Here is a 25,130-nt window from a genome sequence, read left to right as displayed (position 1 = left end):
TCCGACTGTGTCTGACCTGTGTGGGAAACTTCTCTGGCTTGGCTTTCATTAGAACAGAAGTTCCTCGTTTTCAGGGTTTTTGCTTCTCACACATTACCTAAATAGAGAAAACACAGCCCAGCACCAGGAACAGAAAGCTGAAAATAAACACCGCAGGTCTTGGCGTTGCAGCTCTGGGAGCAAAAGCTAGGTCATTCATTGATCCTGAACCCCTTCCACGACAGTCCAGGCTACGTGAATTCAGTTACAGCTGTGCAGTTTGAAGTTATTTAAGTGGGAAATGGAGCTGATTACTCGTAAGAAATAAATTGAGGGTTTTCACATCTCTTGTTACAGCCTGGTCAACAAGTGTTAAGTCTTCATTGACGTATTATCCATACAGTCACCACCCATGTATCTGCCAGTTTCTGTCTCATACTGTCTCCAACACACCTAACCTTCACTTCCTACAAATGAAATGTCTGTATGCCAGAGCATCGCTCTTTTCAGAAAAGCCAGCTGTTTGAAGATACTTTCACAATGTGTACAGGAGAAAATGGTCTTGCACTGTTTGTACAGGAAAAAAGACTTGCACTGCAAACAAGACAGGGTTTAAATGTTTTTAAGAGAACCTGCAATTATCTATTTAAATTTATGGAATTCAACACCTCAGGTAAGTTTTGGGTGTTTCTTTAGCTTCTAGTGTCCACAGAAGAAAAAAGTGTTTAGCAGGTCCACACAATGACAGTCAGTCACGTTTTAGGGTGAAGATCTGAATAAAGCCTAATTCACAGTTTTCGCACTGCGTTATTTGTGCTTAAGTGACACTTCTGAAATAAGAGTGCTGACGATAACTGATCAAAAGACACTTCCTTATGGTACATTAAGACTTCAATTCCCACGAATGTGAATAGGCAGGTTTCACTCACTTGGTTCTGTCTACCCTGATAACTCAGAAAAAGGTTCGTGACCAGTCCCTTGTGTACGTACGTACACACGCACAGAGAACAGAGAGTACCGTATTACCTACCAGTAGAGAAACACTGTGCCTGTCACAGCTTTATAATAGCTTATGGAGAACAAGATGACTTGTGGCACTAAAGAAATCAGAGCAAATATGAGAGGCAAGATTTCCAGTTTTTAATAGCTAGAAGGAATTAAAACAACAGTTTGTTGCTTAAATTTGTTCACACCATCATTTGAACCATGCTCCTTTTGGAGGAAAAAAGCCTTTAAAAGGAGTATTTTGCTTATAACCTAATTTTATTTAGAAAATTCATTTCAAGTTTTTTTCACGTTACAGTAAGAACAAGCACCACATTTAAATCATGAGTGAGGCATGGAAGTCTGAGTGAGCTGCTCACTAAACAGCAGAGGCATTAGGTAGCACCTATACTCCAGGGCATTTTGATTTTCACCCCAGGGCTTTAGAAAATGCCTGCAATCGCAGGATGACTGAGCCTACGGAATGGTGGATAGCAAGTTATTGAAACCCATTTTGCATCCAACTCTGGAATGCAGCAAAGGGAAATCACCTGGCTTGGCAAAACAGCTAGCTCTTGCCACAGGCAGGGCCCAGCTGCAGCAGACGTGGCTGATTTAGGGTTAACTAGAGTTTGCAGTTATCTACTAGGAATTTCCTCCCATGGACCAATTACCCTGAATTCCCAGTATTTCCTACCAGCACAGCACAGAGCTGCTCCTTTATGTTATTCAGCTGATTATACCTGAAGATCCACATCAGGGATGGAGCTAAGCTGAGGTATGACAAACGGGCAGAAGTGAGAAACAGGTGAGTCAGCAAGGATGGTTTTGTAGCAGGAAAATATACAGCAGAGTAGAAGAAACTTTTCTTGCAACAAGCCCACACGGATTTCTACCAAGTCAGATTTACAGCACCACTTTCATCATTATTAGTTCTTGTCTTCAGCAGCCCTGTTCATAGAGTGGTGCCAAGTGAGTCACACTGTCAGCACTTCTGCACTCCCCTCACGACAGAAAGGGCTCCCAGTTCCACAGAGATGTAGGCACATGAAGTTCTCACCTCAGGATCAAGCATGACACCTCACTTTTTATGGCTCTGTACAAACGCAGGGACAGTGAGCTTGCCAGTCTTGACTTCTGCTCGGATTTCAGGTTTGTGCTTTAATGAGAAGACAAGAGCTCGCACCATTCTGCGATATGGCGCACTAATGAGACGGGAAGAGAGATGAAAAGCTTCTCGCTCAATATTTTCAGCCAGTGGGTGATCAATCTGAAAACAGCAAAGTATAAAATTAGATCTTTACATTTAATAAGGAGACCAACTGATTGAAATTGGAGTTTGGTGCTTTTCAGTGTTTCTTCATTAATCAGCTTAGATTCAAGGAAATCTACTTCCCATCACAAGTGTAACAGGAAGAGCAATTTAATTCCACCCAAGCAATTAAGGAACAAGGCAACGTGGTCAGTAGCAGGGAACATATCCACATCTCCAGCTGAGTGGCAGTACTTTGCCATCACAACAGGAAACTAATCTGCAACTAGCTTTGGGTATCAAGCTCAACTGCAATTATAAGCTACGTTGTACTGTCTCCATAAAGCTCACTTTTGATCTTGCTGATGTAAGGTACCTTGGATACTATTTTAAACTTGATTCCAACAGCAACTCTAAGACATGCAAACACTTGGCAACTCTGCCTGGTGCTATAAAGGGAAATGTGGGCTCTCTGTGTGTAGAAAGAGGTGTAATTAAGAATGCAGAAAGAGATTTGCTAAATGTTAATTATGTAGTTATTGCTTCAACATGTGCCAAAACCTGTAATTTAGCACAGCTTAGGAAAAAATCCCCCACCCATCAAGAAATGGTTTTAATTTCACTTCTGTCTTTTGTGATGGGGAATCTCCCACGCTTTGCATGCAGGAGATCCCAGTGTGCCAAGCAGTATTCCTCCAAGGCCACTCTGTTTTTGCTACCCATCACTAAATTGCCCCTCTGCTGGGCAGCACTAGAAGCCCCTTGGATCCATTCAGCCCCACCTTCCCTTCTCCTTTTTGTCAGCCTCTCAGGTGTCCCTGCTCCTCATTTGCTGGACCTCTGTGGCTCCCCTGCCTATATATGCTACTCATCTGCTGCTGTAAGCTCCACTTGCACATACAGTGGTAGCTGCAAGCTAGAAGGGTATTTTTCCTTGCCATGCTTTCAGGTGAATCCTGTTCAGAGGCAATTCTGCTTTACCCAACGCTACTCATTTTAGGGTGGTACCATAGCCTTTATGATGTCCCATAGGTTCAGACTTTACTACCAGTCTTATCACCACGCAGAGATGTACTTTCCAAGAACTAAGCTTGACCCAGCAGCCTGGCAAAGGTGAGCGGCCACCTTTCTGAGGCATTCCCACAGCGAACCATCCGTTTGTGCTGCCTCAGTCCAGATGGACTGGAAGTTGGAGAGGTTGTTCTCGTAGCTGGCAAACATAGCTTTGAAACTCTTGAGTGCTTATCACTTGACTTGCCATTTAAAGGATAATTAATGAATAAATTAAAAAGGATAATTATTATGGCATTTCATAGACCAAGCAAACTAGTCATTAAGGCTTACAGCAAAGCCCTGTTCATTTACTTAAAGATACCTGAGGGATCGGGTATTTATCACCACTTTATATACTGTCAACCTTGCCTCTCTGTTTTTGCAATAGATTAAGTAATTAAACATTTGTAAATTTAAAATATGAAACACCAAAAAGGTCCCAGTGTTGTTTTCACAGCTATTAAGTAGTAGGAAAAACTTCATGTTCTGTTAAATTCCTCCTTCTCTCGTACAGCCCAACTGCAGTAGATACACAACTATTTTGTTGACTGGTTATGTAAATGAGAGCAAATACATCTCACTTACAATCAGCATTATTTCTTGGTTAACAATCAAAAAAAAAATTATCTACCTTGAAAACAAAGCTACTTATAAATAGGGAGATGCAGTGAATCACTGAAAATAGGAAGAGATCATCTGCTCTTGTCCCCACTCTGCGGACAGGACCAGCTTTACAGTAGCTATGGCTGAAAAAGGTTTGTTTAACTTGTTCCTAAAGAAGTAACTCTTTGAGCCAAAGACAAATGGATCTGAACGCTACCTCTAGATCCAGGGCTTCACAAAGCAGCTTCCGCGCGTTCTTTCTGAAAGCCTCGGTCTTGGGATCACTCCTGACCTCTATTGAGGGCTTGTTTGAATGGTCTTTGATGAAAGTTCGCCACTCCGTGTAAATATCTTTGGCCAGGCTGGCCACATCGTGATCTGAATGTTTGCGCATCTTATTCACTGTGTGACCTGGAAAACAGTAACAGCTCCTTTGGGTTTGGTAGGTGAACAAAATATAATGGACATCAGTCAAATCATATCAGTGCTAAAGCAGCCACATGGATTTTTAATTCAGGCAGTGTCAGCAAAACCACCAGAGCACTGACACAAATATAAATATAAAAGTATTAGGAATTAAGCCTGAAGTTCTCATTCCTCGGCTTCTGCAGTGATTTTTGCCCAAGCAATTAGCAAGGAATTGACCTATACATGTGAAAATTCCCTTCCCAAGTCACCAAGGTGTGGAGCGACACTTATGCAATACAGGGCTACGTTAATTTTCTACACAGATACTAGATCTGGTGAAAGCTTGTAAGATTGGCCTACAAAAAATGCTGGTTTTAAACTGAAAACCCCTTTAAGGAAACAGATGTTGCTGGTGATGGCTATAGCATTTTAACACACAAACATCACGGTGACTCCAAGCAGAATCTTTCCAATCAACAAGGCTTGCCAGTGCAAAAGAGGCTTTCCTCTGAGAGGAGACAAAAGGGACCTTCTTCCAGCGGGGTATTTCTCTCTGACCACTAGCGAGGTTGGCCAGGAGATGTCACTGTTAGGCTTCGGTGGCTCTTCCAGCCCAGCCGCGTTCAGGCAGGCACTGGGAAAAATCTCGGGAAAAGCCTGAATAAGCTGAACATGGCAAAGGAAATGACAATTCAGAAGTATGGGGAAAGGGGCAGATCGCATCTCCTTTTCTAAGGCAAGGGGGGCTCTCTGAATAGAGATCCAGCTGCTCTGATGGCAAACAAAGGCCAGCATGACTGTCTCTCACGCCAGGATGCTCTCCACAGACAGGAAAGGCAGGGACCATGTGGTCTCACATTATCCCTCCCCCAACTCCTATGGAAAAGAGCCAGGCATCGGGCTGTGTCATTTGCATGGAGCTGCCCATCTGCCGGGGATTTCTCAGTGTGAGGATGCAGTAAGCAGTTCTGGGCCAATCTGAGGAGAATTTCTCGCACGTTCAGAGGATTGAGCCAGGTCAAATAGATGAGCCACATCTCGGATGGCAAGAGAGCACTCTGCCATGCCCCTGACAGATAGCAGGAGAAGGAGTAAGACACACAGGTGCCCAAGAAGAGCTCTTCAAAAATTTGACCACAGAAGGGGCGATGCCGTATTTGGTAATAAGCAGACAACCTGGAAGGAATTAGATAGCTGACTTTTTCAGTACAAGCTCTGAAAACTGCAGGCTGGATATCAACAAGTTTTTATTGGCAGCTACACTCGTTTCTTAAAAAGCTGGCAAGCTAGTCTCTTTTGTACTGACAAGCCAAGCAGACACAAGACAGCCTAATATTCACAGTCTAGATCAGACAAGATGTACCTATTTTTGTTGAAAGTAACACTTCCTTGGAAGGTATTTTCTTCTGCAGCTCCTCCAAAGCTTCGATCAGATTCTCTTTTGGTTGCCCAGGAAGCTCAAGCATAGACTTCCATCGTTTTATGTCTTCCACAACTACAACTCTCTGGAAAAGAGAAAAGCCATTAGGTAAGCGGAATATTTTTATTATAAATAAGGACACTGGCTTCATCTCAGCTAATGGGGCTGTTACCAACACATGAATTATTGATTATGGCATGAACCAGAGCACAGAATACATGACGGCCTGGAATGATGGGTATTGGCTTGAGATTAGCAGCCTACTGCGAATCAAGACCGAAGTAACTAGAAAGCAAAGCAAGATGCTTCACCTTGGTCTGCCAAGCTTAGGGCACGTAACAGCAAATGTCTGCTAGAAGAGAAGTGTTTTGAATTTAAGGAGTCCATTCTATAAATGTCTCTTAATAGAAAAAGGGATTAAGAGGGAGGCAGCCTGGCAGAATCTGAATCCTGCTCAGATTGGCTTTAAATTTAAAATAATGCCAGTAGGGAGAGAAACAAAGCATTAGGGAACATGAATGCAAACTCAAGTACATGGGACATTTGCAGGGTTTTTCACTCTGTTTTTGCCACAAACCTTGACAGAACAGACTGCAAACAGTGCAAGTCTCGTATTTCAGATGTGAGGCATCTTACAAAGATTCAGCAGTGATCAGACAGCTGGGGTCCTTTATGCACCATTCTTTTGCTTTCTGCCTTACATTAATAAGCTCTTTGTGCAGCAAATGTTCTCCTGTTGTATTTCTACAAACAGGTGGCAAAGAGGGACTCAGCTCTTACGCAGGTCTTGCGCAGGACCACCGTGCAACCAACTGAAGGGCTCTCCTTGCTGGGGAGAGAAGTGAGCCAGCTGGCAATATTGAAGCTGGTGGTGTCACCTGACTGTACTTGAATTGTGTGCCCAGCCGGACCCTACACCACACTAAACAGGCAAGAAGGAGCCAAATTATAACCCATCTCGGTTTAGGAAACCCCTTTCAATGCGGCAGAGCCCTCTGCACCTTTCTAACTTTGCTTCCCTGTTCTCTGTGAGGATGCCACCTCAACACTGCAAAGATTTTGGTGAAGAACTGGAACCACAGGTGGTTTACAAAACGTTCCTCCCGCTGTCACCCCGTGCTGCTCAGCTCCATGCAGCCTGGAGAAGGCCTGACACCCCTTCTTCCCTCCGAGGCGCCTCAGGGCCAGCCTGGCTCCTCCTGGGGCGCTCCCGCCACCCTTGCACACAGCCTCTGGGGAACAGCGTGTCCTGCCCCAGCGCAAGGCCGGGAGAAGGCCTCACCTCGTACCCTCGAAGGCAGCGGGCCCCGCAGTAGCACCCGGTGCCGCGGTGTGAAGACCTCCCCTCAGGCCCGGGAGGCCGGGGCGAAGCCGTGCTACCCCTCCCACTCCCGCCCCCCCAGTGCCGGCACCCGCCGGTGACCTGCCTTGAGGGACTCGAGGGTGGCCTGCCGGTAGGCGCGGGGGGCCGGCGCGGCCCGGCGGGGGCTCTCCGGGCAGCGGGCCCTGCGCACCACGAACCGGTCCATCATCCCGCCCCGCCGCCCGGGGGCGGCGCCCTCTCGCCCGCCCTCCCGGAAGCCGCTGCCCCGCCCTTCCCTCCGTGTAGTTCCCGCCGGAGGCGAGGACCTATGGGATGGCTGGGGCTGCCCCGCGGCACGGACTACATCTCCCAGCAGGCACCGCGCGGAGGAGGAGGAGAGGGGGGGTAATCTCGTGAGAGTGCCCCGGCGCCCGCCGCCGTCAGTGGGGGCCTGCGGGAGGAGGAAGATGGCGGCGCGGCGGGGCGGCCTCCTCTGCCTGCCTCTCGCCCTGGCGCTGCTGGCGGGCGGCAGCAGCAGCGCTCGGGCGGCCGGGCCGTTGCCTGCCGCCTCGTCCGAGGCCTTTGACTCCGTGCTGGGCAACACGGCGTCGTGTCACCGCGCCTGCCAGCTGACCTACTCCCTGCACACCTACCCCAAGGTACGGGCGGGCCCTGCCTCACGGCTCCCCGCGGCGGCGGCGGCGGCGCTCGGCGGGGCGAGCCCCTTCCTGGGCTCGGCCCCGCTCCTATTCTTCCACCCCCCGGGAGCCGTGCTGTGGGGCTGCCGGGCAGCACGGCCCCGGCCTTCCCAGCGTGGCCGTTCCCTGCCCTGTCGCTTGCCCCTCACCCCCTGCAGCCCCATCTCGTGTGTTTTTCCTTCTTGTGCTCCAGAGTGACAGGACATACCCGGGGTTTTCTCGGGCAGGAGCCCTTTTCGAGGCATGTCCCCGTGCATGTTATCTCAAGCAGTGTTGGATGTGTCTTTTAAGTAAACATAAACATGAAGGAAGCTCATGCTCGCAGTGCTCAGGTGCAGTCAGCAGCCTGCTGCCGTTCTTCCGTGGTGTGTCTCATCTGGCTTCGATTTTAGTCCCCTCAAAGTAGGGAATGCAGTGGTTTCTCTAAAGATAGATACTTCATTTTGAAAATAGGTGGTTAGGCTGCAGCTTGCCAAAGAAATGCTGCTTTCAAAGTATAGCTTTGTTAGTGCTGGGTACTTTTGTGGGTTTGGGGAGATTTGCTGCTTTTTTTTCCTCCTGTTCCTAAAGAGGCAGCTGTAATTTGACTTAGGCTGTTCCATATTTTTTGGCACTAAAACAGTGCTGTGTACGGACAGGCCAGAGATCCTGAGTCAGGGTGCTAGTGTGACACTTGGATGTTGAAGGATGAAGTGTAAATGATGATAAACGAGTAGCTTGTCAGAACCTTCAACCTGCGTTTTGATTCACTTGCATGGAGTTTTTTTCATCTCATGATAAAATATTGGAATAGTGTCTAATGGGAATCTAATTTCATACTCCAAAGTGTGCTGTTGGTTCAAGCTTTGTACACCTTTGAACTACTGGCTTGAATTTGGAAAATCTAGTACCAAAAACCTCATCTTTCCTGGTTCTTTCTTGGCAATATACTTCATTATCAGCTGCAGCTATGTAGCAGGTTGAACTCTAAATGATGGGAGCTCTTACCTCATCTTTGAGATTTCACACGAGGGCAGGAAGCAAATGGAAGTGGTGACAATGTTAGGTAATAGGGCTTTGTCTGCTTTCATGTGGAACTTAAATCGGATTTTGTGGCTCTGTAGCTGATATTGGTATCCCCACAGAGAGCAGTAACAGGGAGTTGTGTGGAATACAAGTAAACTTACATCTGTTTTTATGGCGTGTTTTGGTGCCTACATGTGATGATAGTGAGGAGAAAGAACTAAACTGAGAAATTAGGACTAAACATTATCCTAATATATTTCCATACTGTTTTGGCGCAGTGCTCTTGTTTCTGTTATAGGACTCTTTCAAGTTCAAGGAAGGCTGATATTTCTGTGGTTTTTTTACTGTACTTTTGAATTCTTTGTTGTGTGTTGTTGGAGCTGTCGAATAACACACTCATCTCTTCCATTACATTTCGTCTTTGTTCTGTCTGTCACAAAACTACCAGTTGAATTGAAGGAAATTGTTTTAGTTGTCATTGGAAAGTAAGACAAGCTTCACTGAGACTTCCATGGAAGACTGCCATAGAAATCTGTCTGCTAAAGCTAATTCTGTCTGGATATCAAATTACAAAACATGTTTTCTGCAACAGCATAACTATCTTAGCCACCTAGTCAGTGTTGTTAGAGTTAAGTTTTAATTTACTTTCAGTTTTCTACTTTTGTGCCTTTAAAGCATGTGAACTTGTGCTCTCGGAGACAAACAATGGCCAGTTAATTTACAATAGGTTATACAGTAAGGTGTGGTATGTTTGTTTTTTGTTAAATTAATTCAGAGTCCGTTTTCCACCCGTACAGCAAGTGGCTGCAGTCATTTGAGTGGTTTTGATGGGTCTGATTCATGATAGGGTGTGATCATAAGGAGCGCTCACGTAATAGAGGCTGCCTTTAGTTCTGCACCGTGGAGAGCACTATATGTGGAAAGTGCACATCCATCCCTTTGGTATTGTGGACAGAAGAAATACTAGGTGTAGGTTTTCTATATTTGCGTAATTTTAATAGTTGCAATGAGGAAGCACTTTTCCCCTTCAGTTCAATATAATAAATAAAAATGTGTGTTTGTGGAACTGGTTTGGCAAGTCAGCAGTTAGCCAGGGTACTGGTATAGTACATCAGAAGATAATCTCTTATTTTGACAATTCTGTCATAGTTCTGATTAGTCTGGTAGATACATTGTATATACCGTCAAAATTAGTCTTTTTTTTGTCCTCTCCTGTTGCGTTCTACTGTTTAAGTTCTGAGGTGGAAGACTATCTACTCTTTGTAGGGTTAAACGTCAGTAAATCTTTTACAGCAGTATCTCTTATTTTTAAAGCCAACAGTTTTTAAAAAAATGCAGCGTAACTTTGCTTGTGAGTTGTAGGACTGGAATTACAAAATAGAATTTGCTGTTCCAGGTTTGCCCCACCACAGAATGAAGAGCTCTGTTTGAAATAAATCAATAGGTATGTTAGTGTTAAAGTGCTGTAGCTTGGTTTTATTTCAGATCATCCAGTGTCATGTTTAGCTGGCTTCTAGGTCTAGCGGAGGGAAGGAGGATGTTGCTCTGGTGGGTGGCTTTTTATAGCACTTCCCCCCCCCAAAAAAATTTTGTTTTCTGACAATTTATTCTTGAGTGGAGGGATGCAAGCCTTTTCTTGTGCCTTCCTAGGAAGAGGAGCTGTACGCGTGCCAGCGAGGCTGCAGACTGTTTTCCATTTGTCAGTTTGTGGACGATGGCATTGATTTGAATCGAACCAAACTGGAATGCGACTCTGGTAAGACTTCAGTACTCCTTCAGCATCCCGTAATGTGGAGACATAACAGAGGGAAGAGCAGGAACGTCAGAAAGGGTGTTAAATTGGTGGGATTACTTCAGTTGCTTTCTGGTTTTGTTTAACAACTTCTTAAAGTTTATGTACAGGATATAAAAAAAAAAATCTTAGGGAAAGGTTGTCTGTTCTCTGCAAGCTTCTCCTTACCTGATCCTTAGTGTTGCTATTTTCCTGAATTTCTTAAGTATCATCAGTCTCTGTAAATAAATTAGAAATACTTCATTTTACTATAAACAGTTTGTCATAGAAAACACAAAATGGCTGGGAAAAAAATCCAGTCAAGTTAACACTTTTCTTTTAATAATTCCATGCGACAATCAGTCCCATTTACAATTCCTCACAAACTTTTATATACAAGCGAATTGTTCAGACAAAGAACACAGATCTTAGTGTGCTGTCTGCCTTGTAACTTGTGGTCTAGGCTACACCCTGAGGTTTACCTACCGCTAAACTCTTGGGAATGAGGGATGTGTTTTGTTTGAACGATGCCATTAAATACTGGTGACTAATTCTCTCAGAATATCTGTGTTAGAGTAAAAATTTCACAGTGAAGATGAAATATGCGTACTATAGGCCAATTAATACTGGTTTTGGAATTGTATAGAACTTTCATCCAATAATATTGAGGCAGCTGATTCACAGTTTTATTCAGAGATTAAGTGGGACGTAACTACCCAAAGCAGGAAAGGTAGGAGCTCTCTGTCTATATTTCCAATACAGTTAAGCACCAAGCCAGCACTCAAAGGAGGCGTTTATCCTCTCAGTAGCTCATAAAAACAAGAGGACTAGTGGCTACCTCAGAGAGCTGATGGAAGGTACGCAAGTAGAAAGCCTGACATGCAAAGATGCTAATGTGATCCAAAACTGCATTAAATACTCTAGAAATGGGCTAATGCTCTAGTCTGTCATACACTGTGTATAGCTGTGATACAGCATGTCAATCTAGTTGTCAAACCACACATGAAAGAGTGCCATAAAAAAGGGTAATGTAGCAATAGACCACATGTAGAGGTAATTGAACAGTTGCTTACTTTCTGGTTTAACTCTCCTTCATGAGGCTGTTGTCTTTTGCTGGCTTATGTTCTGTAATCTGTTACACTGGTTGGTGCCCTGACTAAGTATTCTGTGCTTGGCAAGATACATCTTGGCTGATCTGCTCAATTCTGTCTTCTGATGTTTCTTTATGCCTACAAACACTAGTTTGGTGGCAGTTTTACCATGGAATAGCTGTTCAGGTGCTAGGAGCTGAATACTCAAATGTTTAGCTGCTGATGCCATGCTTCCTGCCAGCTTCTTAGCCTTTATGATGGTCCGTTTGTTCCTGCGAAAAATTGGAAGAGCTACTGTCCTCTGTGTTGCTACTTGGTTTGATTCTTTAGTTCAGGTAGTACTGCAACATTGTCCACCTAAGCTTTAGAGTTTTGGGGAAGAGCTATGCCCACGTATTGTCTGCCTGATTTCTCCATGGGCAGAAATCTTGGTCTTTATGATCTCTAGTGAACAATTAATAGAAGCTATCTATAAAACAGAGAGTGGGCTTAATTTTTCATTAAAAAATATTCCATAATACTTTCCATGCAGTTTCTCTGCTCCTCACACTAGCAGGAAAATGCTCCTTTGATTTTCCTGCGATACCATGACTTCTGTTGTTACCTCGAAGGGATTTAATGGACTGATGGTCCCTCTGTTCTTTTTAGGATTCCATCTCTGTTCTCTGAGGTAAAAATTCATGTTTCACGTGATATGTAGAGGAAAAACTATAGTGGTAGTGGGAGGATCAATGAAAACTTGCACCCCTGAGTTTGGCCAGGGTAACATTTCTGATCGGTTGCTCTGATTGCATTCAGATTTCAACTACCTCATTTGTCTAAGCTCTGATTCCTTAACCTTCGTTAGAGCTCAGAGCAAATGCTGCCCTTGGAGTGATTGCCGTATCTTTCCCTGCAAATGGGATTGTCAGTCTTGTAACTGCTGCTTTGTTTCTGATCCAACTTCTACTGAAAATGTTTTCTTAACTATAATGCAGAATTTATCTTCTCATTTGGGGAACTTCTTCCTTGCAGCCTGTACTGAAGCATACTCCCAATCTGATGAACAATATGCTTGCCATCTTGGATGCCAGAACCAATTGCCATTTGCTGAGTTAAGGCAAGAGCAAGTAAGTAGATGACATGTTTTTCAAATACCACCTACTTATTTTCTGCTCAGTGTGTGTCTTCCCTTTTTTAAATTTCTTCAAATGGAAAATAGATCTTCCTAAGGACTGAAATCTAGACATAGGGTGAGGGGTGAGCAAGAACGTGACTTCTGTCCTTTTCATATAAAAACAAATGGAAAACCAGTTAATGTTGTGCTTGCAGTTAATGTCCCTGATGCCAAGAATTCATCTCCTCTTTCCTCTGACACTGGTGAGATCATTCTGGAGTGACATGATGGATTCAGCTCAGAGCTTCATAACATCCTCATGGACTTTCTACCTTCAAGCAGATGATGGCAAAATTGTCATATTCCAGGTGCTTGCCTTTTTCATTGAGATTAAGGTGTTCTGGCTGCTAAATGTTTAACTCTGCTCCTTCCAGTCACAGAAAAGACTACGGAGCACTATCAGAAGTAGGTTTCTTTGTAGTATTTCACTACCTTTAGGACCAGTGCAGGAAAAAAAAATTAAAATCAAACTTACGTGAAACGTGCATGTCTTAAGGTTAACTTCCGTATTAGGTCTGAAAATGTAAATGATCAAGATCAGTGGAAGCTTGCTATCAGGATCTCCTAACTCCTTATTTTGTTCCAGTCAAAGCCAGAAGTACAGTATGTTCCACAGCTTGATCAGGAAACTGGAGATACAAGAGGATCCTTGTCGCTGAGTAAAACAGCCTGTAAGTTGTTCTTTGTGCTTTGAAAGAGCAAATGCAAATGTTCCCTGTCATGCAAGGAAAAAAAAAAAAAAAAGAAGTTGCAGGTGGCACATGAAAGCAAATTTTTAGAAAGCTGAAATATAATTGTTTGCCGTGTAGACTGCACTATGTACGCTTAGGAAAGTCTGTGGTAGAAACCAAGCTCTGCTGGAAATAGAAACATGCAAGCTAGGGCTATTTTAAAATCTTCCTTTTATGTTCTCTGTATAGACAAACTGTGTGGTGTTTAGGTCTTCTCTTGATTGCTTTCCTGACTGCTGTTTCTGCTGTTGTATTTCAGCAGACCTACGTCCAGGAAGTTCGCAGACATACCGAGGACTTTTTGAAGAGCGAGAAAATGACAGCTTTTTCAAGTGTCTTTCCATGTACGTATATTCTAGAATGTCTATACCTAGGAAGGAGGATAATGGCCTTTCCTGTGTGTGTATGGGGGCACTGGTGCTAGATCTCCAAGGGCTACAAGTCTGTTAGGTTCAGGATGGATAGCAGTTACAATTGTGTATCTGACTGTTTGTTAGTGCTACTTTTCCATGCTGGCCCCATGTTATTTGCAGGCTATTCTACCAACTTTGATTCTCCTTTCCATTTCAAGTGAACATCATATTGATAATTTCCTACACTGTTTTTTGAGTGTGTTCTGTGAACTGTTTAATCAATACTGTGTTTTGCCTCTTCTTTAGCTCTGCATATGTTTCAGGGCAAAACGCTTGTTTTGTATTTTGTTTTGGGATTGTCTGATATGAAAAACACTGGTATGTCTCATTTCCAGGCTGAAAATACCCAGTATATCTTTATTAAACCTTTGCTGAAGATCAGCATGTTGATTCTTCTTTCCCTTACTCTGATTACGTTCTCCGTAAAAGTTTACACTTGAAGGATCAGTGAATTGCACCCCAAATGTGTAACAGAAAAATCTGTTTTTAAAACTGTAAATATGAGGATGCTTAGGGCCCAATAAGCAGAATTCAGCAAGTCTTTTGTGTCTTTCAAGTCAGATACTAAATAGGCATTAGAGTACCCAGGAGTCTGAAGTGGGCTGTGTCGCTGGAAGAGCTGGAGGCTAATGAATCAGCAGGAAATGCAGTCAAAATTGAGCCAAACTTTTTAGAAGGTCCATTGTCTTGTATTCAGTATATGAAATCTAGTAACATTCTTTTCATTTCAGAAATTCCAGTTGGATTTTAACCACTACGCTCGTCCTGTCAGTGTTGGTGCTGCTCTGGATTTGTTGCGCAACTGTAGCTACAGCTGTAGAGCAATATGTTCCATCTGAGGTAACTCTATTTTGTAACTTACAATATTTTGAATTTATTCATTATGTTACTTTTATGTTACAGCTGTCTAGAGACTAAGAAACATTTGGGGGAGGTTCAACTAGAAAGAGGTTTTTTTTATTTTGTGGATGTGGTTAGCAAACCAATTTTGTTATTTAAATGATGACTTTATAGCTGAGCAATTCTTGCTCATTCCTGTGGCTGATAGGTGCTCTGAGCCTTACTCAGGCAGCCCAGATATGATGTCTTTTGGTTTGTAGCGCTCTCCTCTCGACAACCTTCAGATTACTCGTAGCAAATGGAGGCTGCTCCTAATTTCTCTGGGAGTAAAGCTATACTGAGGGTTGGATGGTGTACGTGGAACCCAGTATGGGTTTAATCCAGGAGGATCAGTAGTGAGAACAGAAGTGACAGCGTGTTATTGGTGAGCGCAGAGAGTCTGATCAGAGGGGAACCGGCACTCTCCTAGTGCCCAGAGAGTCCCGCGCTTGTGAAATAAGCAACGCTCTCAGTATTTGCAAACTAAAGGAGCGGGTACACAAGCACTGTATCTACTGTTGTTCTGGCAGATTGAATCCACTTCTTTTGGACTCAAATCTAGTTCCAGCCATGAATTTCAGATGTTACAGAAAGTCTGGGTTAACTTGTCTTGAAGGGCTGCAGCCATCGGAACTGAGAATGTAGTTGCATGATGAAACGCATTTTATTCACAGAATCAAAAGTCTTTGTCTTAAAGTAAATTGTTTAAATATTTCAGAAGCTGAGCATCTATGGAGATTTGGAATACATGAATGAACAAAAACTGAACAGATATCCATCCTCTGCACTTGTTGTGGTTAGATGCAAGACTGAAGAACATGAAGAAGCAGGGCCTCTTCCTACAAAAGTCAATCTGGCTCAATCAGCAATTTAAATAAGTCTCCATTGGATCCAATAGACTAATTTTAACAGAGCTAGCAACTCCTGATTGTTTGTGGTGCTTCTTCAGATAAGAAGCTTAGCAGCCATCTTTAAATGCAAGTAAAGTTACAGAATCAACAAATGTCATGGGATTTTGTTTTCGACTAGTAGTGAAGATTCCGACATCTTGAATTTATGTTTGTTTCCAGACGTAATCACTTCTCACTGGTGTTTGCTGTGTGTCTTTTTGCTTACAAAAGCTGTAAGCATGCTTTCTATACTTCTGCCATGACACTTTCAAACTTATTTGTGTGTTCTAGGGTGTAATGTGTACATTCAGAGTTAGCTTTGTAAAGGTATAAGAAATTTTAAGTAGGCAGGAGATGCCTTTTTAGTGTTGCACTTTCTGTTGTAGTTAAGAGAAAATATTATAAAATTATCTGCTGAATTTTTGTACTTGTTAATGTCCATGCACAAACAACCCTGTCTCCAAAAATAGAAATATATTTTTTCTATAGTGTGGCAGTATCCAAGATGGAAAGCATTTGTGAGGTACTGTAGGCTAGAACTCAGTTTGTGAAAGATGGAAACTTTGTTGAAGCTTATGGACATATCCCTTCACACAGAACATAACATGGTCAATTATTTGTCAAACTTTAGCCTTTAAGTCTCAAATAGCTTGTAAAGTTAGCGCCTGTGTTTTCTGAAGAAATTCTACTTTCTGTTCTTGATTAACTATTCTAGTCTTGTAACTTCATTTACAGAAACAAGTTGATTCCTGAGAAATGAGAACAGACAAATAAAATTGACTGTATAGAAAATGTTGACTATATAGCTTTTTGCTATGGTTAATTGTTGACCACAACGTATTCAGCATGAAAGCCTGTCTGTAGCATTCCTCTCATGGGCAACGTGACCTGATTTTGCTACGCGATTCACTAACGCAACCACAACAAACAATGTCCCTCATATTTCTAATATATTTTTTGCAGCTCTCTTCTTTGAGGAGATTACTGTATGCTGGTTCCCATAGCATTGACAAGTTGGGGATGTGTGTGGTTTATTTTAAGGTCTCTGTAAGTGTTTGAAAGCTGGCTAGGATGCATGATCTCCAACTCATCATATTTTGTTGATTATACAGAACTCCCTTGAAGGCTTAAAAAAAAAAAACAAACAAACCCACAAAAAACACCACCTCTGCAGGTTTTGAATTCTAGTGAGAACTGTAGAGGTTCTGGAGGACACAGTATAGCATTCCCTCACTGTTAAACTGGTTCAATAGTCATTCCTAATTCGGCTGTAGTGCTGATGGTTGTGTAACTACAGATGATGGAGCTTTGCAGGGGCAATTAAGCAGGAATGTGCATTAAGTGGTCTGTACAGTGCTGCTGAAAACCCTAGCCTAGAAGCACTCAAGCAGGTTTTCTGTCAATGAGGTTTAAGAGCATTAAGAGATGTTTGTTTTAAGCAGGCTTCTGTCAACGTGTGGAAATTGCAATTTGAAGTCTTAAATTAGTGGTACCTCTTCATGCTAAATTCTTCAGTGGGACATCATCGTAGCCCAGAAGTTTGGGTGCCAGCAGCCATTGACAGGTACTTTTGTGTGTGGGTGGCATTATTGCAAAGGCCTCAAGCGTGACTATTGTGAAAATGGATGGTGTGGTGTTTTCGGAACACTGTTCACTTGCACAATCACGGGGCAGGAAACCCCTCTGTCTGCAGTAGTGATTCGGTTGAGACATGCGTTTCTGCTCACGTAGTGCAAACCTCAGTGTACAGCCCCGTTTCGGTGCAGGATGCCAGTGTTGCGCTTTGAGCGGTATCAAATGCGATTTGTGCAACAGATGTTTAAATTTATTTGGAAATATGGGCTTTACTTCAGTGATTATTGCCTGTTGCCTTAGCCCTATGTTGTTCAGGATTGCCTTTCCAGAAGAGACTTTAGCTATCCCAGTTTTTCTAACTGAATTACTAACATGGAAATGTTTTCAATTCTGTTAAAATGTTTTCCTTCACTATTATATGTAGTTGCAGAGGGAGTGTTACTGCTTCATGAAAACATGGCTATTCACCTGTTTCAAATGTGTACAGTACAACCTCTGTTATGTTGATGACTTGATTTCACAAAACTTTCTCTTCCAAAACGTTTGACTTTATTGCTTACATCCCTAGGTTTGAGTTAAACAACTTCCGCTTTCATTTGGCGTTGCATCTGCCTACAACAAAGGGAGAAAACCCAACACAAGTTTTACATGTTTTGTCTTTTGTTCGTTGTTTAATGACGTTTCAGCTAAGTGATTTGTGCAGTGAAGCCAGTGATTCAGTAATGTGCTGTTAGGTCACAGGAAACTCTGTGCCTGTGGCAATCTGTCACTTGGCACTACTGTTTCCAGAGTGAGCCAGAGTCTGAAGAATTTGTTAAGTGTTGTACTTGTAAGCTCTTGTCAAAGTATCTTCCCTCAGTAAAATCAGATACTAGCTAGGCTGCAGCAATTGAACTGTTTCTCAAGATTTCTAATCTAAATGGACTATTTAAGCTATCTTGGCATTTGAATTTGCAAAATGGCTTGTCCTACTCATTTTTTTGTTAAATGTTTGACTTCCTGACATCTTCGTTTTCAGAGGCTGCAATTTGGGTTTGATCTCTGCCCAAGACCACCGTTTAAATGAAGGGCCTTAAATTATTGAAATTGCAGGAGGAAAGCATTTTATATTCTCTTTAGGCATGTGTTCAATTGAACTTGTATCAGACTTTAAGTGGAATCATCTTGACATAAATGAGGCAGTCCTCTCAAGTGTGTGCAATTCACTGCTGGCAGAAATAGCCATGGTACATTTGGGGGGCTTGGGGTTTTTTTTAGGTGCTAGAATTAACAATAGTCTCCTATCATACTGGATATCTTGATCTGTGTTCCCTCTTCAGTTTCTCTGATCTTTGGCAAAGATTTTTTTTTTTAATTTTTTTTTTTTTTACTTCAGAAGGGCTGGCTGGTGTTTGTTACCTCATTCTCATGAACTTGTTTTTCTGCACTATAAGCAGTCTTTGATGGGGGGCAACTGCTCTAAAATTCAACTGCCTGGTTGGCTACAGCTGAGCTTGATAATCTTGTTGTAGGAAATAGGTGGTGATAGATGTCAGGTCTTATGGACATTTGCCTCTAAGAGTGGGTTTACTCCACATTTTAAACATTTCCATCATAGATTGTTCCGTGGGCTGTTCATAGCTAGCCAGCTTGACCTGACTCTTACATGGGACTCTTAGCAAACTCGCAATCACCTAATAGGCTTTCTGAAGGCTTAAAATAGTCCTTCTGTATCGTCTGATTAGAAATTAAAACTTCCTCTTTAAGGAGAAGCAGATCCAGAATTTAAGATATGTAGGTTTTAACCCTTAGTCTGTCACTCTTCCATATTGTAGCAGGTGCCAAGACTTGCAGACTGTTTGCTACTTGGCGTTTTCACACCAAATCCCCCTTGGAACAGGGGAGCTTTCTAGCACCAAGTTTAACAGTGATGTATTCCTGTGAGAAGCTTCTGCTTTGGACAAATTGGTGTTGCCATGCTGATGGAGGAGCTCCTAAAAGACTTTAATTCTGGCTGGTCTGTGAACGGGTGAGTACAGGGTTGGCAGATGCCCTTGTCAAGAAGCGTGTATTAACTCAATGGTAATGTAATCGTGAATGAGTTGTACGTGTGGGGATGGAGAGGGAAGTAGCCGTAATTGTTCCTCCATGTCGGGCATTATTTGGTTCTTTGAATCAATTCGAGGCAACTGCCTCAGGGCCATCTTATAGGCAATATAGCTGCCAGCTTCTCCAAAGCCCCGGTAAGCTAGTTTTGCTAGTGCTTGGGGAGGAATCGTGATCTGTGAGGTGGCAACAATTTGGAGGCTTTTGAGTCCTATGGACCCTCCTGCAAGCAAGACTCCTCAAACACTTTATGCCAGTGCTTTTTCTTCCCCTTACCCCCGTGGCAAAGCTGCCAGGTCATAACATTTTAGCCTTGAAGCTGCAGAACTCGACTCCGCATGTGCTGTGCTGAGACCTGCAGCCAGTTTAGAAGGCTGCCATCTATTTTTAAGTTCATGTTAGCTACAGGCTAAGCTGCTAAGACTTAGCTGCAGGCCTGGAAATTCAAGTACGCAAGTAAAAGAGAGGACCCTGAAGGATTTGCTGTGCCTGTGCTCGTTGCCCAAGCAGGGAAGCTATTCCAGATGGTTGTATCCTGCACAGCTCTGCTGAGATCTCATCATCTTGCAGGAGTCTGGGCTGATGCTGCTACGAGGTCAGCGTATCAGCTCACTCTTGGGAAGGAGGTGGGGAGAAAGGAGAGTTGCATGAAGATGATCAGACTCTCTTCCCTCAAGCTTTCATCATGAAGGGGGGTTCTCCCTGACCGGCACCAGGGTAAATGCAGTCGGCATTAGTTAGGGGTGAGCGTTCATCTTCTGAACTGGCGTCAGGAGTGGCAGCGGGCTTCTCGGCATCCAAAATCTCCATTTCCTTTATGATTTGCCTACTGCCCTGTTGTGAAACCAAGATGGAACCAGGGGGAATGAGAAGCAAACCAGAAACCCTATTTCCAACTGGAGCTGGAGCACAGGCTCTGCGCTGCCTTCCCCGACCTCCCCTGCCTGCATGCGCGGGCAGCAGCATGCTCCTTGCTTTCCTACCTCTGTTGGGTTTTGTATCCTGGTAACATCACTCGTATTAAGGTAATGGAAACTCCCTGCAGTCCTTTGAGCTGCTGTGAGGGCTGTAGCTCTGGGAAGCATGAACAAAACTCACCCCCAGGTACAGTCCTTCTCTTTGGAAAAATCTTCTGTGCAGCTGTTTCCTAAAGTACATGTGTTCTTGATAGTGTTGTTTGTCTGACCTCTTTATCACTGGTTTCTGTGAGATTTTGAGTCGTTTCTACTTAACCTAATTTGATACAAAAGGAAAGTATTGATATAAAGCGCTGGACTTGCATTAGTGTTTGTTTTACAAATGGGTAACTAAGATGGAAAAGGTGATCTGACTGATCGCTTTGTGAATTAAATCTGGGCCACGTTTCCACCGAGGCAATTTTTGCTTATAATGTATTCCTTTATTTTTACATACATATTCCTGGGTAAGATGGTATGAGAACTAGAAAGGCATACCTTGTGTGGTTACCGCGTGCTGCCTCTGTAAACAGTCTTTTATGCCTTTCCTTCTAGAGAAATGGTGATGTAGCTACTTCTGATTCAACAAAGTCCTTCTCTGAAGAAAGAGGTAATGAATAAAATGCAGAGCTTAACATTTTTATTATTAAAGTATAAATCAATTGAAACTATCTATGTAACGTAAAATACAACCAGTATTTATGGTCTGTTGAGACTGATTCCCCCCTGCCCCCTTCTGTGTAGTGAAATGTCCAGACTATAAAATTAATAAACTTAAGCTGTTCTTTGTTGGCCTGGAGTTGGCAGTCTTATGGTATAGTAGCATGATAGGTAATCCTTGTCTGTCACAGAAAGGCTCATAATGAACTTGCTATAGGCTTTCTATATGTTTTAATAGCCCAACTTCAGCAAATTTTGTCCATATTAAGAAGGAGAAGGTGAGATCAAACAGAATCAATAGCAAACTTGTAGATCGGGTTGCAACAACATTTCATCACTGCCATTATTTTATACTCGTGTCAATTTGCAACTGTTGTGCTTTCTGGTCAAAGGTGTTGTCTTGTAGACACAGACATGCTGCAATTCATCACTTTTCTTTTAAGCTGAAATGTTCTGTGTTTGATTCCTGCTCAAGCGTGACAGAGAGGGTGGTTACTGCAGCCGGGATCCCTTTGTCGTTGAGCAAAGGCCGTGCCTTCACTTGCGTTTGTATGACACAACAACTAAGTAAATAAGAAGCACAGCTAAGACAGATTCTAACTTTTCAATCAAAGCTCTTTAAGTTCAGAAATACCAAAATCCAGTTATACATGCAGGGTTGTTGTGATGATCACATTAATCTTTTTTCTGTTGGTCTGGAAATACAATGGAATGCAAGAAAATACAATGTTGGTTTAGAGACAAAGCACTGGTGCTGCAGAGAGCTGAGATGAGGGCAGCTGATCGGTGTTGCTCTTATGTGCGCTGCTGTTATGTTGCAATGACTGTGGGTTTGGCCTTTAGCTTCCGGATTTTGTTTGATTTACGTACGTGACTCTCTGAAAGTTGGAGTCCCTGGAAGGTCGCTGCCCATTGTACCCTGGAGATGTCTTTGGGGAGGGAAAGGGCTGCTTTTCAGCCAGTTCTCACCATTTTGAGCTGATAATTCAACCTCATTCTGTGGGAGCATTAAAGTCCTGGTTGGGGCAGAAAGCCCAAAGCGCTATAAAATGAAATTTTACCTCTTGAGGAGTTTTGCTGTGGGGTCTGGAAGGGCACCTTTCCCAGCCTTACACCAACCTGCCCTGTGTTTCGGCTGCTCCTGCTGTGAAAAGGGCACTGCTGTCCGACGGGGTCGGGCAGGGGCTTGGCCTTCTCTACCCTTCGGCATCCAAATGCATTGGGTGAGCTCCGACAGAGACGTGGCATTTGTGCCATTTGGTCCCAGTGCTCCGTAATGGCGGCACGGGCTCTTCCACACTGCAAGCAGCAAAATTCCCTGCGAGGAGGTGTTTAACGTCAGAGCTTGGCTATTAAAACTCAACTATCAACCCCTAAACCTCAGCAGCCCCCTGCCAGTCCCGCATACAGAGCCCCCGAAACATCACCCTCGTGGCTCTGTGCCGTTCCCCTCCGAAACACCCCCAACCCCGCTCAGCCCTGCCAGACCCTTCCCCAGCCCCTCACCTCTCGCTCTTGCCTCCCAACAGCCTGCTGCCAGCCATGCAGTGCCCGCGCGGGCTGCACGCAGCGGCGCGTCTGCGTCTCTGCCGCGGTGCTGCTCGTCCTCGCTGCCGCCGTGGGCTTGGCAGCGGCGCTGGGACTCCTGCTGCGCGCGCCAGGTTGGTATCCCAAGAGTCGTGACGGGTTTTTTTTTTCGGTAAGGGAGGCAGAAAATGATGTTGCGTGAGAAGAGCCTTCGTGTCCATCACCGCGCGTGTAGTGGTGCTTCCCGGTGCAGACCGGGAGGAAGGAAAGGGACCAGCAGGGTGGTGCGGGGCTGTGCCAGCCTTGCACAGCCCAAGTCACCGCCAGCCGTTCCTCGGCTCCGGTGTCCTGCTCCATAGGGCTGTGGTAACTCTGGGTGGCACGGTCATGCTTCAGACTAGTGGTATAGTTTTCAGACTCTGCCATGAACCTACCAGAGATTAATCCTGGCCCCTGGTTATTTCCAGAATAACAAATTAATTTCAGAAATGCCCCTTTCTTCCCTTTGATCTGTTCCTCATACCATGAAAACGTTGGAAAATAAAATATTTCTTGCTTCAGTGAACCGCTTCTGTGCAGCCTCCAATAACCGGACAGGCTTCTTGTGCGACGACAGAGCGACCTGCATCCCGGCCAGCCAGGTCTGTGACAGAGTCAGCAACTGCAGGAATGGAGAGGATGAGCGGGAGAAACTCTGTGGTAAGTGGTTTTGTTGTGACCGTCCTCCCCGTGCTGGTCTTCCTGTGGTGAGACAAAGCAGCTGGTGTCCCTCTAATCCTGCTCCATGCTTCTGGCTGCGTATGTGAGCAGGTAAGCCTGGTAGATCCTTTGTAGGGCAGATGCTGAGAGATGGCACTGCCTAAAACCCAGCAGGAGTGCCAGGAATCAAAGACTCCAAGCTCCTCTGATCTTCCTAGGGTGTTTTTTTTTTAAACCATAATGCAGTTTTCCTTCACTGGTTAAGCTGTACGCCTGCATGGTTAATTTATTGTCCAGTTACCCTGGAAAAAAAAAACCCTCATTAAAGCAGAAGCCTGGGGCACCCAAACTCTGCTTCTGGCTCAGCCACAAGCATCCCTTTCCCTCTCCAACCACAGCTTCCCCATCTGCATCGTCATTCATGCCCTGAGACCTCACGGGGAAGGACCAACCGCCCCCCCATGACAGCAGCCTTTGGTAGCTGCCATCCCCGTTTTAGCCGGTGCATCTGTGCCCGGTGGAGTTGAGCACGTGTCCCACGTGTCCACCCTTGCAGGTGACTTGCCCCGCAGCCTTCCGGGATACCTGGTTTTCCGCTGCAGTAACCCCACGTACTGGGTCTATGCCGATCAGAGGTGTAACGGGATGAACGACTGCGGAGACTGCTCTGATGAGACGGGGAGCTGTAAGTCTCTCTTCTGGCTACTGTTGGGCAAAAGGTCTTTTCTGCTGATGGACTGAAATAGGTCGTAAGGTGTGGTGCTCACTGATGCTGCTGGAAATGCCTGGAGGCTGCCATCCACTGCTAAAGCACAAAATAGCTGGGATAGGACATGAGTATGAACCATGCGGCCTCCACCCCATCAGCTGCTAAGGGCTCTGTGTCAAAGCCTGGTGGCAACCGAAAGGGGAAAGGCTCTGTGCTTTGCTCCCAGCCCCAAAAGTCACGCCTCCTCTGTGGTTTGCTGAGTGTAGAGCAGTTTCATCGTGATGCGTAGCTGTAGGCGGCGGCGATCATTCAAACTGGCTTTTGGTTGTTGGTCAGGAGATGGGTACAACTCTGAGCCGGGGGGACTGAGCGTGCCTCAGCAGCTTCAAAGCCATCTAGGTCCTTCTCTTGCTAAAATGAGCAGCAGGTTTGTTCCAAAGTCACCCCTCTGGTTTTGAACCTCAGGCGAGACCTGCCTGTATCAGCAGCTTTCTCTAGAGTAGCTTGCTAAAAAAAAAATAAATTACGGCTAGTTGTTCCTCCCAGGATAGCATATCTGCCATGAAAGTCATCGCAATGTTATGCTCCGTGGTTGTCTCCCACAAGTAGCACCAAGTGAGTGTCCTCTTTGATGGGTTCACAGACACAGGGTCGTCACCAGTGGCTTTTCAGTAGCTGCCAGGGGGTGAAAGGGTAGCTACCCGCGTAAGAAAGGAGGGAAGGGGTCAGTGCAGCAGAAGCATTTCTGTTCCCTGTTTTCCATCCCTCCCAGTGGCTGCCTGTCCCCCGTGCGGGTCGGAGTGGTGGAGCTGCAGCCCTGTGCTCTACGAGTACTGCTCCTGCGTCCCCAGGAGGCTGTGCCGGGACGGCATCCAGCACTGCCTCAGCTGGTCCGATGAGTATATCTGCAGACCGTGAAGCCTTGGCACCCAGCAGCACTGGAGACAGCAGGGTGCTTCCTGCATTGTCACCTTTAAGCCTTGGTGTCCTCCTGCTCTGGCACCCACTTGGGAAACTCCAGCCCAAGCAAATCCTCAGCAGCAACGCACTGACCGGCACGCAGCGACACTGAACAGGGACAAAGTGCATATGGCAGCCCATGCTGCAGGCTAGACGCGGGCTGTGGGACACCTTGTGCGGGTGAGTCCTTTCTACATGGGCAGAGCACTGTCTTGCAGCATTGACTTGATGGGTTGTGTGCAGGCTGCTGGAGACTGTTTACCAGCTGCTGCCAACACAGATACTGTGTCTGGCCAAGCCTGGGCAAGGGGTTTCTCCTGTAT

At 44.7% G+C, this 25,130-nt stretch overlaps 3 protein-coding genes across 3 annotated transcripts; 2 read left to right on the top strand and 1 right to left on the bottom strand.

Moving 5' to 3' along the window:
* Positions 1-1,106: 1,106 nt before the first annotated feature.
* Positions 1,107-7,228, bottom strand: TCEANC2 (transcription elongation factor A N-terminal and central domain containing 2). Its single transcript, XM_050901127.1, has 4 exons — positions 7,127-7,228; positions 5,643-5,784; positions 4,089-4,282; positions 1,107-2,233 (listed from the first exon to the last, which is right to left on the bottom strand). Exons 1-4 carry the CDS (start codon positions 7,226-7,228, stop codon positions 2,045-2,047), a joined length of 627 nt encoding a protein of 208 aa, XP_050757084.1. The 3' UTR covers positions 1,107-2,044.
* Positions 7,229-7,469: 241 nt separating this feature from the next.
* TMEM59 (transmembrane protein 59) lies at positions 7,470-16,452 on the top strand. The gene is made up of 8 exons (XM_050900820.1): positions 7,470-7,661; positions 10,356-10,461; positions 12,582-12,676; positions 12,879-13,031; positions 13,310-13,394; positions 13,714-13,798; positions 14,599-14,707; positions 15,465-16,452. The coding sequence occupies exons 1-8, from the start codon at positions 7,470-7,472 to the stop codon at positions 15,618-15,620; spliced, it is 981 nt and encodes a 326-aa protein (XP_050756777.1). The 3' UTR covers positions 15,621-16,452.
* Positions 16,453-20,379: 3,927 nt separating this feature from the next.
* LDLRAD1 (low density lipoprotein receptor class A domain containing 1) lies at positions 20,380-24,765 on the top strand. The gene is made up of 6 exons (XM_050901291.1): positions 20,380-20,400; positions 20,808-20,862; positions 22,442-22,573; positions 23,001-23,138; positions 23,695-23,823; positions 24,620-24,765. The coding sequence occupies exons 1-6, from the start codon at positions 20,380-20,382 to the stop codon at positions 24,763-24,765; spliced, it is 621 nt and encodes a 206-aa protein (XP_050757248.1).
* Positions 24,766-25,130: the final 365 nt, after the last annotated feature.

Source organism: Gymnogyps californianus, chromosome 8 (assembly GCF_018139145.2).
Source record: "Gymnogyps californianus isolate 813 chromosome 8, ASM1813914v2, whole genome shotgun sequence".
Classification (NCBI taxonomy): Eukaryota; Metazoa; Chordata; class Aves; order Accipitriformes; family Cathartidae; genus Gymnogyps; species Gymnogyps californianus.
The sequence above is the reverse complement of the archived record's forward strand: the minus strand, read 5'-3'. Positions and strand labels throughout refer to the sequence as shown.

Excerpts from the sequence above, each read along its gene's own strand:
- TCEANC2 (XM_050901127.1), bottom strand. The coding sequence starts at position 7,228 with ATGGACCGGTTCGTGGTGCGCAGGGCCCGCTGCCCGGAGAGCCCCCGC. Across the intron at positions 5,785-7,126 it reads CCACCCTCGAGTCCCTCAAG|AGAGTTGTAGTTGTGGAAGA; the intron begins GCAGGTCACCGG and ends TCTCTTTTCCAG. Across the intron at positions 4,283-5,642 it reads GTTACTTTCAACAAAAATAG|GTCACACAGTGAATAAGATG; the intron begins GTACATCTTGTC and ends ACTGTTTTCCAG.
- TMEM59 (XM_050900820.1), top strand. The coding sequence starts at position 7,470 with ATGGCGGCGCGGCGGGGCGGCCTCCTCTGCCTGCCTCTCGCCCTGGCG. Across the intron at positions 12,677-12,878 it reads CTGAGTTAAGGCAAGAGCAA|TTAATGTCCCTGATGCCAAG; the intron begins GTAAGTAGATGA and ends TTGTGCTTGCAG. Across the intron at positions 13,395-13,713 it reads GTCGCTGAGTAAAACAGCCT|CAGACCTACGTCCAGGAAGT; the intron begins GTAAGTTGTTCT and ends GTTGTATTTCAG.
- LDLRAD1 (XM_050901291.1), top strand. The coding sequence starts at position 20,380 with ATGAACAAAACTCACCCCCAG. Across the intron at positions 20,401-20,807 it reads TGAACAAAACTCACCCCCAG|AGAAATGGTGATGTAGCTAC; the intron begins GTACAGTCCTTC and ends CTTTCCTTCTAG. Across the intron at positions 22,574-23,000 it reads ACTCCTGCTGCGCGCGCCAG|TGAACCGCTTCTGTGCAGCC; the intron begins GTTGGTATCCCA and ends TTCTTGCTTCAG.